Source organism: Larimichthys crocea, chromosome XVI (genome assembly GCF_000972845.2).
Source record: "Larimichthys crocea isolate SSNF chromosome XVI, L_crocea_2.0, whole genome shotgun sequence".
Classification (NCBI taxonomy): Eukaryota; Metazoa; Chordata; class Actinopteri; family Sciaenidae; genus Larimichthys; species Larimichthys crocea.
The window spans coordinates 15,440,663-15,453,837 of NC_040026.1; the positions used below are offsets into that span (position 1 = coordinate 15,440,663).

The 13,175-nt window shown below is 41.5% G+C and overlaps 1 protein-coding gene across 2 annotated transcripts in view; it reads right to left on the reverse strand.

Annotated features, from left to right (window-relative positions):
* dock1 (dedicator of cytokinesis 1) overlaps positions 1 to 13,175 on the reverse strand; it is a 178,517-nt gene that overhangs the window by 53,897 nt on the left and 111,445 nt on the right. For both annotated transcript variants that reach the window (XM_027289642.1, XM_027289643.1), the window contains exons 28-29: positions 4,137 to 4,238; positions 2,682 to 2,776 (exon numbers count right to left, since the gene is read on the reverse strand). In XM_027289642.1, coding sequence (XP_027145443.1) covers positions 2,682 to 2,776; positions 4,137 to 4,238 — 197 coding nt within the window. The remainder of the gene's footprint in view (positions 1 to 2,681; positions 2,777 to 4,136; positions 4,239 to 13,175) is intronic.

Below are 13,175 nucleotides of genomic sequence, written 5' to 3' on the forward strand. Positions count from 1 at the left end.
CTTAAAGGGTTTCAGAGTTAGTCATGTCATTTCCTGAACTCATCCGACTCGTTTCAGTCGCTTCGAAATGGGCGTGGCTTCAGCACATTCAGCGGACACGCCTCCACAGTCCTGGAGCTGAGAATACGGCTCATTTCTACCTGATTTTGACACCTGATTTCATAAACTTGGCGATATTTTTAACCATTCAGATTTGGCTGGGTGGTTAAGAACATATTCTTCTTTTTCTGACAAACTCAGAACGTATTTATTCTTACTTTACGGTACATGGACTTTAACAAGTAGCTGGTGATTACAGTCAAACATCGAAAACTATTTGGTGGAGACCAAAACAGGGCTGATTACGCCACTTCCAGTAATAGCCATATCAGCAAAAGCTATTTCGTTAAAGGTCCGAGGTATGTCTTTTTCAGTTCCTTTTGAGAACAGAAAATCAAAAACAGAAATTTGCAGAGACTGCCACAATTTCATTCAGTCTCCAGTACTTTGGCAATCAATGAGTGTGCAGCACTCACACAAGAGCACGGTGCATGCATACAGCTTCTGTGCTCTTACATTGTTAATGCAAAACATTAACAGCTCTCTCATTGGATGAATGAATGTGTCACCTTGCAGCAGGAAATAACCGATTAAACATACTTTGACGAATGGCGATAAATGAAAGAGTTTTGCTAATTTGTCGTAAAGCCGACACCTGTAGTATTCAAACCGGCTCAAGTATAAAGACTGTGAGATGAGTCAGACTTTGACGGGCTTATTTTTCGTTGAGTTGAACAATGATTTAACACACACACACACACACACAAACACACACACACACAAACACACACACACACAAACACACACACACACAAGTGGCTGAATGCATTGACTAGAACGTAAATTAATCTACCGGCTCTCACAAACAAGTGCAAGCCGACAAAAGGTTCAATTCTGCTGAAGCAGGGAAAATGACACATTGGCCTCTAGTCTGAGAGTCAAAAATAACACATTTCATACACTACAAAGCATGATCTGAGAAGGAACTGCTGGGAGCTTAGTGATGCTCATCACATCCCTAGAGCTGCTGCTCCAGAAAGTACAGGATCACAGTGGGTATGAAGTGTTTGAAAGAGCTTGTTAGTCCAGTGCAAGCACGTGGGAGCATGCATTGTTGATGTGTTATGTGTGTTTGTGGCTTAGGAGGGTTAGGACTGCATGTTTTTATTCCCTAACACTGTAACTCAGTCGTGAGCTGAGTAGATGTGCCAGTGTCTTCTGCATCGTGACCCAAGTGGCTGATGATGTTTTCAGGGGCAGCGGCGAGAATTCCAAAAGCAAATCTGCAAAACTGAGTCGCAATACAATCTAGTTTAAAATCCTAGTTGGTGATGATGTTGGAATAGTTTTGGAAAGAGTGAGCAGGGAGTCAGACTGCTCACAGGGGCTCCGCACCTGCAATAAAATGGCCCGTTTGAAGTTGGGCTCTAAGAAATACAGCTTCAGGTGGTCTGTTGTAGTGTGTAAAGCCTTCTTATTTCAGTTTTAGATTGTTTTTGTCTGATGCATGTTCCATTAAAAAGGGGAACTCCTCCGATTTTACATATCAAAGTCTGTTTACAAGTTACACAAAGCCTTTTGTGGCTCCAGAAGGAGCTCTGATAAATTCCTTCAAGTGATGTCACGTGAGTCAGCATCGCTTGGGGCTGAAGACTACAAATTCGCAAATGAAAGAAATCTGAGAGTGATGTTAGAAAGAAGTCATGTAACTCATCTCTGCTTGAGGTTTAGTGGCTCGAAGCTACATTAGCTGCTACTAGCATTAAAACTGAAGCGTTGGTGGTTGAATTGCGTTGTGGGTAGTGTAGGGGCCGAGTTTGACAAGGAAGATGATTATGTGGGATAATAAAGATGATATTTCTGGTTCTGCTGCATTGAATTTGATTCTGAGGCAATGTAACTGCAATGCTGAATCCATGGAGTACTCTTTCAACAGATGTAAATTTAACAGTGACCGTGGCTCTTTGACCAATGTTCAAAACGCATCTAGCGGTTTCAATAATGCATAGACGCTTTTGGGGAAGAGGGAATTTTCCTCTTCAGATGACGAAAAACTAACTTAAGGTTTTCATCTGGCAGCTGTTGCTGTGCCACTGCATAACTGAGCGCTACAACACATTCTAGTATGTGACTCTTCTTGAAAACATACAAATGGAAATCACAAAAAAAGTCTTTAAACACTTTTCCAGCTCTAACTTCATCTGACAAGTGCACAGAAAAACACAGCTCTTGACTAAACTCCCGAAACTGCAAAGCACATTCCATCGCTTTTTATATTTTCAACAAAAATGGAATCAGGCAAGGTTCACATTAATAAAACAGAAGGGCGCTGCAGCACAACAAGCAGCAAAGTAAAGAGATGCTGAGACTAAGTTTGGAGATTAGCAGGCAGCCTACACCCGAGCATCTATAATTCATGTGATTGTTTGCGGCTGCGCTGACTGCTCATCTGATTGCAACACTGTTGAGGCCTTGTGCCGATATTTGCATGGAGAGATAAACATTAAAAAAACTCCCTTACCCACTTCTGACTGCTGTTTCTTAGCAACAACAGTGTAGGGCGTTTAAAGCAGCATGCTTTATGTGCATGCTTGTGTGTGTATGTGTGTGTGTGTGTGTGTGTCCAGCGGTGTCGCACTTACTTATTTTGCATCATGTTCATTATGACCCAGTCTGAGGGGTAGACGTTTTTCCCAATGAGATCTTTAAACATGATAAATGTTTCCATTAGGAAATCCTGTAAGAGACAGAGAAGTTTGTTAAATGAAAAGTGATATTCTTTCCACCTCCAAGATAAGAGCAATCTGAAAAGAACTGTTAGGAGTTTGTGGCTTTAAGGCAGAAACCGCTTTTAGATTAGTATTTAAGGTCAAGGTGACTCATACACTTCCCTATTGCAGGTGGCATTTACAGTATAATCCTGCGTGCTCTTAATGCTCACACGTTGTAGTACAATGAGATTACAGCTATCTTATTCCTCACAGGAGGACGATTCCTGTGATATTTAGGTAACAATCCAGACATATGATCAACTATTAAAGCATAACACGACAACTTGATAACTAGGTTCAGTTAAGTTATTAGCTTCCTCTTAATATCAGTAGCAGTTAAGTGCAATAAAACATAAATATGTGTATAATTCTATTTCTTGCTGCAGGAAACGTCTACAAACGAGAAATAGATTTATATTCATATACTCAGACTAGATGAATCCCTGTGCTTTGTGGTGGCGTGTTTAGAGAACAACTGCAAAACAACAAAGTCCTTTGGGCTGCAGCCAGTTCTGAAATGTGGATATGGCCCACGCCAGCTTCAGGAACAATAAATCTGTGGAAAGATCCAGCTTCATCACAGTGATTGTTTATCCTGCTATTGGAGCTCGACAGGCAGCCTCAAACGAGCCCTGTGTAGAATCATGAAGGTCAGAGAGTTCTATTCAGAAATAAATACTGCTTAGCAGCACACAAAGGCTCAATCAGGTACAAGTAGTCTTACGAATTCTTTTAATTCTTAAAAGGGACACTTATTAATTTAATAATAAATAAAAGCATTATGTGCTGCAACAGAATCTCTGTCTACTTATATTCTAAGGCTTTACCTGTAATAGAACTCAGAATATTGTCCTTCCTATGTAGCTTCAACGACATTTGTTGGGACAAAAACGCAAACAGCAGGATTTTCTCACTTGTCAGAGTGGAGTAACATAATGCTAATCTGGCAGCGGATACCAGAGAAATACCGCTTTGAGGGAGGAATTATTCAGAGCTGAAATCCATAACATCAATGAGATTTATCCCTCCTCCACAACTTGTTGGCCTCAACGAGCGATCTGCTTCCCTTAGGAGTTACTATCCACAAGAGCATGCTGCACATGTGGCAGCCCCGAGAGCAAGGACAAACAGAAATTCAATTTCATACTTTATTGTGGAGGAAAAAAAAAACATTTTCCTAACATATCTAATCTAACTTTTGATTTCTAGAAAACGAAAGAGCAAGGTGAAACTGAACTAACCTTATTTAAAAAAAAAAAAGAAATTACGTGACAGTGGAGCCTGAAGTATCTAATAGACACGGACACACTGATAAGGTGTACTCACCACCACATCGCTCCTTATCTTGCCAAAGGTGCTGATCAGATGAGCATAATGATAGTCGTCCATCTGCCTCAGTGTGGCAGTCATGCTGGCCACAAAGCTCCCCTGGAGAAGAGAAAGGAGTGGATTCAATACACAATCAAGTTCAAATTGAAGGCTGAGACTAGAATGACTCTATGCCTGTGATTTTGATGGTTACTGACTAGCTGAGCTGATTGGATCTGAGTACTGAAGCAGGTCTCGTCTCCCAGGTTTGGAAAGGTAGGTATCCTCACTCACTGCCTGATCTCATTAACCTACTGCCCTCCACTCCCCAGCTCTTTGTCTCCACTGATTATAATGTCTGTGAGGTCCCTAAAGCGCTGTCTTTACTTTGCAGTGCACCATCCAGGCTCTGGTTAGCACGCTGGACATGTGCTGTGGAGAGCAGATAAGGGGAAGGCAAATGTGTGGTCGGCTGGGTAGGGAGAGGCTGTCAGAGATGTGGTTCGGAAAAAGGGCCGACGCATAACGGAGCAAAGAACTGGGAAATGAACCAAAAAGTATGTATTTCGGAGGAGGCACTTCTTGATTTTTGTGACTGGGTGGAGTTCGTACTGCTTAAAGCAGTAAGGTTGTGTGAGAAATTCACAGGAATAGGAAAGGATTTGTGCACAGAAAGATACTAATGGCAAAGAGATGATCTTATAAGCATATTCATTAGACTGTTAAACAAACAAAAGATGCAAATAAATCTTAATAAGTTGCAGAACTACTTTGAAAGAATAAGGGCATACCGTGTTATTATTGGAATACTCCCAGACAGTTTTATTTCAACTAGCTAATCAGAAGGAAATGCACTAAAGATAAGAGAAAGTAATTAAAACTGCTTTGTCACAGAACGCATGAGAGCACATCCAGATTAATAAGTCTAAGGTCTGATAAACATTAAGATTCTCAAGCATTACAGGTGTCTGTCTCTGAATCAAATACTACTACAAGAGACTGACTTCTTCCACAACTCACAACACAAATATTTAACAGGAGCTAACAAAAGCATAAAAAAATTGATATTAATGGCAGAGAGGATCAGGTCAGCAGGAACATTTCGCAGGTTTCACAGACATATTTCTATTTATTTCATTCTTTGACTGAAAGACAGACGCACAGGCAGTTTTAAACACATTTATGAAAGGGGAAAGGTGTATATTTACTCATGTCATCCGTAAAATAGAACAAGCAAACGTACATTCTGAGCTGCACCGAGATTTGGTTACAATAAACTGACCGACCCTTTTACCACAAGGACGTATCATCCCATAACTAATCACATGAGCAAACCCCAGTTTGGGACTTTAATCTGGACGGGGAGCTTTTTCAGTGATGTAAGGACTCTGTTAGTGAAGCCCTCAGGCGACAGATATAACTCAGCTGCTTCATGGTAGTTAATCCTCACAAGGCATTCTGTTTCGTTGGAGAACCTCTCCTTGAGCTGTAATTAGGCCTGACCCATCAAAGCACAGCAGAGCAGAAACGATGCTGAGCACTCACACACACCCTTACCTCATCCGACCTCTCTCTACAATTTTTCTTTCTTTCTTTATTTATTTGATGCTCTTCTGGTTGTTTGCTTAGATTTCAGTATAGCACGCTGTAACCTTTTCAGACAGAGGTTAATTATCATTATTAGTATGTAGGGCGAAGACGGTTAGCAGATCAACACTAACAAGATAATCATGCAAAAGACCCCAAAACAATCACTAATGCAAACATCTATTATTCATGTTTCTTTGCCTTTTTCATTGTTGTGACGACTGCCTCACTTCCCTCTCAGTAAGGCTTCGCAGAAACCAGTGTGACTCATGTTAAATTAATATGGAAATGTTTTTTTCTAAAGCGCAGAGGGCAAGACTCATCCGTGAGGGCATGTACGACTCGGTTAGCGTCAGTTAGTCTGGGTTCCTCGGCATTAAAGATGGAGAGGAAATTTAGACAGATTAGAAAGTACCTAAGAGACAAGACAACATGCTTCTTATGCATTTAAGCAACTGGTGGGGAGTTAAAGGTAGGGGAGTGGCAGTGGTGGAGTAGTATTTAACGTACAGCACGCTGGCCTCTCTCTGGCAAGAGCTTGTTTTTAAGCATGGTAAACTCATCTTTCTTCATTCCAACTCTAATTTCCCAGATCCATGAGTGTGTCGGCCGTGAGGGGCGGGCACTGGCTGCTGCAATTCCCCTTGCATTGGGCAGTCACTTTATTAATAAATGGAGCAAGGGCTTCAAAGCGGGCAGCCATCTTAAGTAGTAATTGGCGGCTGCTGCAGCTACTCACCATGTAGACTAGAGGGGCTAAATCAGCTGGAGGGTATCCCGTGTTTCGTTCATTTTTTCTATCTCTTCAGCTGTGAAGGAATCCCCAAGATAAAGAGTCTTCAGAGCGCACTTTACAGGCTGTAAGCCTCAGTGTGGGACTTGCCATAAGGCTCCAGCGCTGCGTACAGTAGCATAAGCCCCTTAAGCTTACTCCCAACATTCAATAATGACTGCCAGCAGCACAGGAATACAGACGCCAATGTTACTATTGATTCTATTGCCGTAATATGTTGCTCATGAATGAATCTTAAGCTTCCAAACAAATGGAATTGCTGCTAGTGGTGGTCGGATCAGCTGGCAAATCCTGATGGCAAATTAAAGACAGGTGAGGTGCCATATCGCCGGGCTTGATGTGGTTTCAGAGCGGAAGATGCAGACTGAGAATGCCTCCCCGAAAAATGGGATTCAGACCTTTCACTGTGCAGCAATTAAGATCTAAATGCGGAACAGGAACACATGCCGCGCCAGCTGTTAAGGGGGTAATGCGAGAAATAGAGATGTGGAGCATGACGGCGAGTGGGGAAGCTTCAGGTATGCTCCTGAGTTCTCTGGTCTAAGATGATAGGTGCTGGGTGGTATAGCTTTCGTCGTCTTACAGCTGACTCCAGAGGTCTATCAGAGTGACCAGCGGTGTGTCTTAGGCTCAACTTAAAAAGGGCACCCTGTCCTCTCACTGCTCATCTCTCCACTTTAATCACTGGGATAAACCCCGGTACGGTTACCATGACAACATGTTTATTTATTTGATTTTTTTTTCTAAATAGAGACAGAGTAAAGGAGGCAGGGAAATCAAATAATAGCAGGCAAAGAAAAGAAGGGTTCGGAGATGAAAAAAAAAAAGAAGCCTCTCCTTCACTAGTCGGGCCTATCAATTCTGATTTTTGTGTGGGCGACGGAGGTGACACAATGAGGAGCTGCCGAGGGGTGCGGTAGTAGAGGAGGGAGAACCGGAGAGTACTCCTTCAGATGCATGCTAAGCAACAACAACAAAAAAACTAAATAAAACGACAAATAAAGAAAAAGAAATCCTGACAACTCCTTTTATTGTTTTTCCTTTCTCTATTTATGTACAAGGTTCCTTTGAGTTTGACTGCGTGAGGCTGCATGTGATTTGTTTGTATTCTAACTTGAAGGCTGAATTATTATTATTATCATTATTATTATTATTTTTTTATTAAAGCACTCATAAATCAACAAGGATAATCTAGAGACAGGCTGATCAGCTTCTAATCTTCACTTTAAATCAAAAGAATCTAATTCAAACCAGCTGTCCTGTAAAGCAAATTAACATTGTAGTGTCCAAAGCATGTGCACCACTCTTTGATAAAAATGACATGATCCCTTTGTGCCTGTGATGACAGACATACAAACTGCAGTTGCAAACACTACACTTGTCAGTGATGATACAAGAGTGATCATGATTAACAAGTGTCTGAAACAGCAGTTTTGCAAACACAATAGAGTACCAAATGGAGTGTTTGTCACGAAGGGAATGTGAATAGAACAGTGAATGAATAAATAAAGAAATAAAGAAATAAAGAAATGAAGACGAAGGAGCAATTGAGACAAAGCTTCTGACCTCAAACACAAAAAGGTCATGAGTCATTGAGCTTCCACCGGAGATGATGAAGCACCTGGAGGACAAAACAAATACACTCAAGATGCTTTGCAGAAGTCAATCATTTAATGGCCACCGATCGAGCTGTCATCAATCTCCAGTTCATCTCCCGAAACCATTTCTCAAGCTCAAACAATAAACCGGAAACTTTACTATCGATATCTATCATAAGCTGCAGATTTCCAAAACTCTTGCCTCCGTATCCATCTTATGCTTGAGGGCAGCAAATGAGGCAGAATCTTAGCGGAAATGAAAAAGCGGTGATTAGAGGGCAGGGCCAGATCCATCACACGCCGCTCCTCTAGCTCACATTTCTCTGATAATTCATCTCACTTTAGTGCCTGACAGCAGCGCAGCAAAAATTGATGTTTGTTCTAGTTGTGAAGGGTTCCCTTATAAACACAGCATTGTTTTAAACCTTTAATTAAGCCAGTGGGGAAATGGCACGCCGGTCTCTAGAGAGATGTAGACTGAGGATCAGCCCCATCTCTGGAGGAGAGAAAACTGACATGAGAAGAGAGAAATATAAGGACGGGAGGGGGAATGTCCAACAGGGACCAAAATGACTCCTCCTTTTTCTCCATTAGCTCCGGGCCTGATAAAATATAAATTTGCTGGCTCATTACAACGGAAATTACACAAGCGCAGAGTAAACCTCACATGGCCACTATGCCATTTTAAATCTGAGAAGGATGGAGACACTCCTCCTAAGCAAACACAAGTGATTTGCACTGCTAAGTCATGGAGGGCTTTGAGTATAAAGAGCTCACGAGAAAGAGAGCGAGACAGAGAGAGTATATAATGATTGGCTTTGTTGGCACAGACAAACAACAGCAACAGCAATAACATCTCAATTTGCATTCGCTTCAGTTTGCCTCCCTTTTCAAGAGAAAGTGTAAAGCACTGTCGGAGCGGAGATTCAAAAATGTTCACTAAGGTGAAATGGCATCAGTCGGGAGAAACATATGTATGCAAAAGTGTTTTCTGCTTTATGCAAAAACCTTTCACACATATTAACAGTTGCATTGAATTCTACATGTGAAAATATTTCTAATAATCTATTATTTATTAAAACAACACCACTTGATTTTAGATTGTTTTTATTGTTTCACAGGAGCAACAATGACTTGATGCAGTTGCTCTAAAACAGTGGTTCTTAACCTGGGTTCGATCGAACCCTAGGGGTTCGGTGAGTCGGTCTCAGGGGTTCGGTGGAGCCTCCGCCCTGGAATTTTTTATACCATTTGTTACAACATATCTTTGTGAGCAATCGTTTTTTGAGGATGCTGGACATAAAAACTAAGAAAAGGAACAGACTTTGCTGTGAAAATGACATGAGACTGGCACTTGCCAAGGTGAAGCCACGCATATCTGAACTGGTCTCTCAAAGGCAACAGCAGAAGTCACACTGAGGTAAGTTGTTGCGAGTTCATGCACTGTGTTGGTTTTGTTATTTGAACAAGGTGATGTTAATGCACGGTTCATTTTGTGCACCAGTAAAAAAATCATATTTTATTTTTTACTAAAGAAGTGTTCGGTGAATGAGCATATGAAACTGGTGGGGTTCGGTACCTCCAACAAGGTTAAGAACCACTGCTCTAAAACAATGATTTTTCAGGGGGTTGAATCCATCTGTCTGTCTCCTTTTTCTCCACACACCACTATCACATGCACAAAAACAGCAGAGGCAAAGAACAGAGAGGCTAGAAAGGCGGCACCACTTGAACACTTTTCACACTGGTCTGTCAAAGGGAGGCAGAGCTGACACATACGAGGCACTTGGCCACTGCTGGGGGGGGATTCAACAGCGAGTCCACTTGGCTCTAACACCGGGCCAACGAGGTGGCAGGCAGGCAGGCGGGCGGGTCAGCCAATGGAAACAAGCAAAGGACCTGTTCAAAGCCAGCTGAAATCATTCACACTCCCGTTTTCTTCTTCAGCAGCATTTGGCGTAATGCATTGTGACGTCTGGATAAACACTTCAGAATACATAAGGATAAATAATAAGCATGGAAAACCTGGGCAGCCAGCCATAGAAGTGACCTGTTCTGCCATTCATTCAGACAGCATCCAACTTAGACAAGCCTGAAGAAGCACTTTCACACTCTAATACATCAAAGCATAATACTTCCGTGAACAGACTTAATTTATACATGAAACTCCATTGAGACAGGGCCACTTGCTTTCAAAAGAAATCTATGTGTGTCCAATGCCAAGCATACATCATTCTCCCAGAAAAGGAAATAGATGTCACTGACTATTGCCCAGTCGGTGTGGCAGATTGTTTGGATGGACTGGAGCATGAGGGCGATTGTGTAGGTCAATAATGCGCTGACATGTCTTGAAGTCATAACACACCGCTCAAATTGCTCAGAGTATTTCGTACATAAAGGTCAAAACCAGATTTAAATATTGTGGTTGAAGGCAGCCCGCAGTTTGAATAGTTTTGCTGGTCGCTGTGCCAGAAAATCAGACCATTTTTTGACATTTCTAAACTGCAGATGTATTTCTATCAGCTTCATAAAATCTTATTTTGACGTAATATATCTGACCCTATAACTTGTAGGACAAGCATGGTTGCACTGACTTTAGTTTAATCCGGTTCATACTGTGTATGCTTTTTTTTGGCCAGACTTAGCCGGCTTTGTACGCACGTTTGATGAAAAGACCAAAAGACTGCAGCAGATGGGGACAGACTCTTGCTGACGTATCGGCTCGGCATATTTTCAGCTTTGCTTCTCACTCGGAGACTTGGTGGGGCAGTGCTGCACATACTGTAGTATCAGCCTGTCAGCTAAAATACACACACACACAAACGCAACTCTCGCTTTCTCTTTCATGATTGCAGAGAAGTCTATGCTACAATGAATTGACAGCTCTCTTCACCATCCAGAACAGTAATTCGGTACCATAGAGATACGACACTCAACTCCAATGTACTCTGTGTGGATGAATGCACTTAGGGTCTCAGAGGACAGATTTGAGTGGCAACTGAGGCAACAGAAATGAAAGCTGCATGTGTGTTTAATCTGGAAATCGGGGGATGTTAGGTGTTTAAGTGTAGACGATCATTTATTGTGTGGGGAAGTCTATCATACATTTATAAATTAAAGAGGATGTGTATCAGTATCATTTGTGTTTTTAATGAATAAATTTGGCTCCTCTGATCTGATCCATGTGTTGTGTTTGTATTAGACTCCTCCATCTCTACCTCTATTTTTTTTACTTACTTTGAAGCATGTAGTCGAATGACAGAATGACACAAATGTGTCGTTAACAACAGAAAAGCTTTGTTTTGTTTCTCATCTTTTTTCCTCTGTTCCGACTTAGCCAAAGGCAAAAGTCAAGTTGTTACGTTTTCACAATATTTGATACATAACATTACTGTCAGATCTGTCATTTTGCCTGTAATTGATAATGACGGTAGAGTTACTTTTGTGAAACTGAATTGGGAATGTTTACAAAAATTGGAAACTGGGCATGGCTATTTCTTTGACCACTGCACTGTGTATATCATGCATGCAGGGGACAAGGACATCAAATAGGAGTCCCCTGAGGGCTTGAGGTAATGAAATCAATAGGAGAGGAGTCACACCAGTGACCCACTGCCACTGTTTTATCCATGTGAGAAACCATTTGCTTACGCAAGCAGAATGCTGGGCAGATCCCAATAAAAGAAAATGGCACAGCCTATTGCAACCCTGTATACAGTAGACATCACCTCCCAAAGGGTTTCCAGCCATTAAACAAATGCCATTAACCGTGGGTTCAAATTTAAAACCCCTGCCAAGCACCGAGATGTCCCAAGGTGAAATCTTAACATTATTCGGCTTTCTCCTGTGTCAAACCTGCAGTTTGCTGTCGCCTTGCAGAGCAATAAAAAAAAGGCTGTGAAGCAGATATGTTACTGTCACTCCAAAACAAGAAACCAGTCTCATAAAAAAACTGTGTTGTGAGAGGGGTGTTCGGCACCTTGAAGGCGCAGTCAGTCAGGAAGCAGGGGTATTTTATGTCACTTTGTAGAGAAGCGAGATGAGGTGAGGGGATGAAGAAAGAATAACAAAACTTTCTGTTATTCACAAGTGTCATAAAAGAGCTCGACACAGAGAGTGATAAACAGGGCACGGAGGTCTAATGGATTTAAGTGTGGAGGGAACCAAAGACTCAGCTGTAATTCACTCATGCCTCCTCTTTGATTCTCGAAACATTTTCTTCCACAGCTGCAGCAGCTGTCCTGCTGGCTGCTACTGAATTGCATACAGTCACTGAGCTGTCAAGTATTCCTTCAACCATGTATATTTTTTGGTTTTGGTATCTGGTCAGTAACAAGCACTGACGCCATTATTTAGAGTGAGAGAAACAATGTGACATTATTTCCTTTTTAAGCAACTTAACAGTTTGTCTCTTCCTTTATTTCTAACCTTTTATGAAGAACGTAACACATTTTTCATTTTAACCACATAGAATGGTATAAAGGGAAAAAACACCCTCTGATTTTTTCTTTTGATGACATACTGTATATTCTTTGTATATAGTATGTGCTAATAGATATCCCCACTAATTATTGTGTTCAGGTGTTTCAGCCACACCTATCGCTACAGGTGCATAAAATCCAGCACATAACCATGACATTTCCATAGACAAACATATAGAATTAGTCGTAAAAAGCTTTAAACATGACACTGTCACAGGATTCTACCTTTGTCACAAGTCAGGTCATGAAAATTCTAACCTAAGAAATCTGCCCCCTTCAGCTACAAAGTGGTATACAAACTTGCAGCACATAAAAATCACCTACCTATGTCTTCATGGTCTCCCCTGAACCCTAGGACTCCAGACCTGACCCAGGACCCATATGGGTTTGAATCAATGTTTTATACAGTCAATTGGGTCTGAGTTGGTGCCCATACTGCAGGTTCCAGGTCTGTTTAATATTATGTGTAACCTCAGTGAATTCGAGAAGGCCCTGCCTTGGATGGATTTTACAAACTTTCTGGTAAATGGGCTAGAAATGTTTAGAGGCAAGACTATCTTTTATGTAAGACACAAATTTTTACACTACAAAGTTTTAT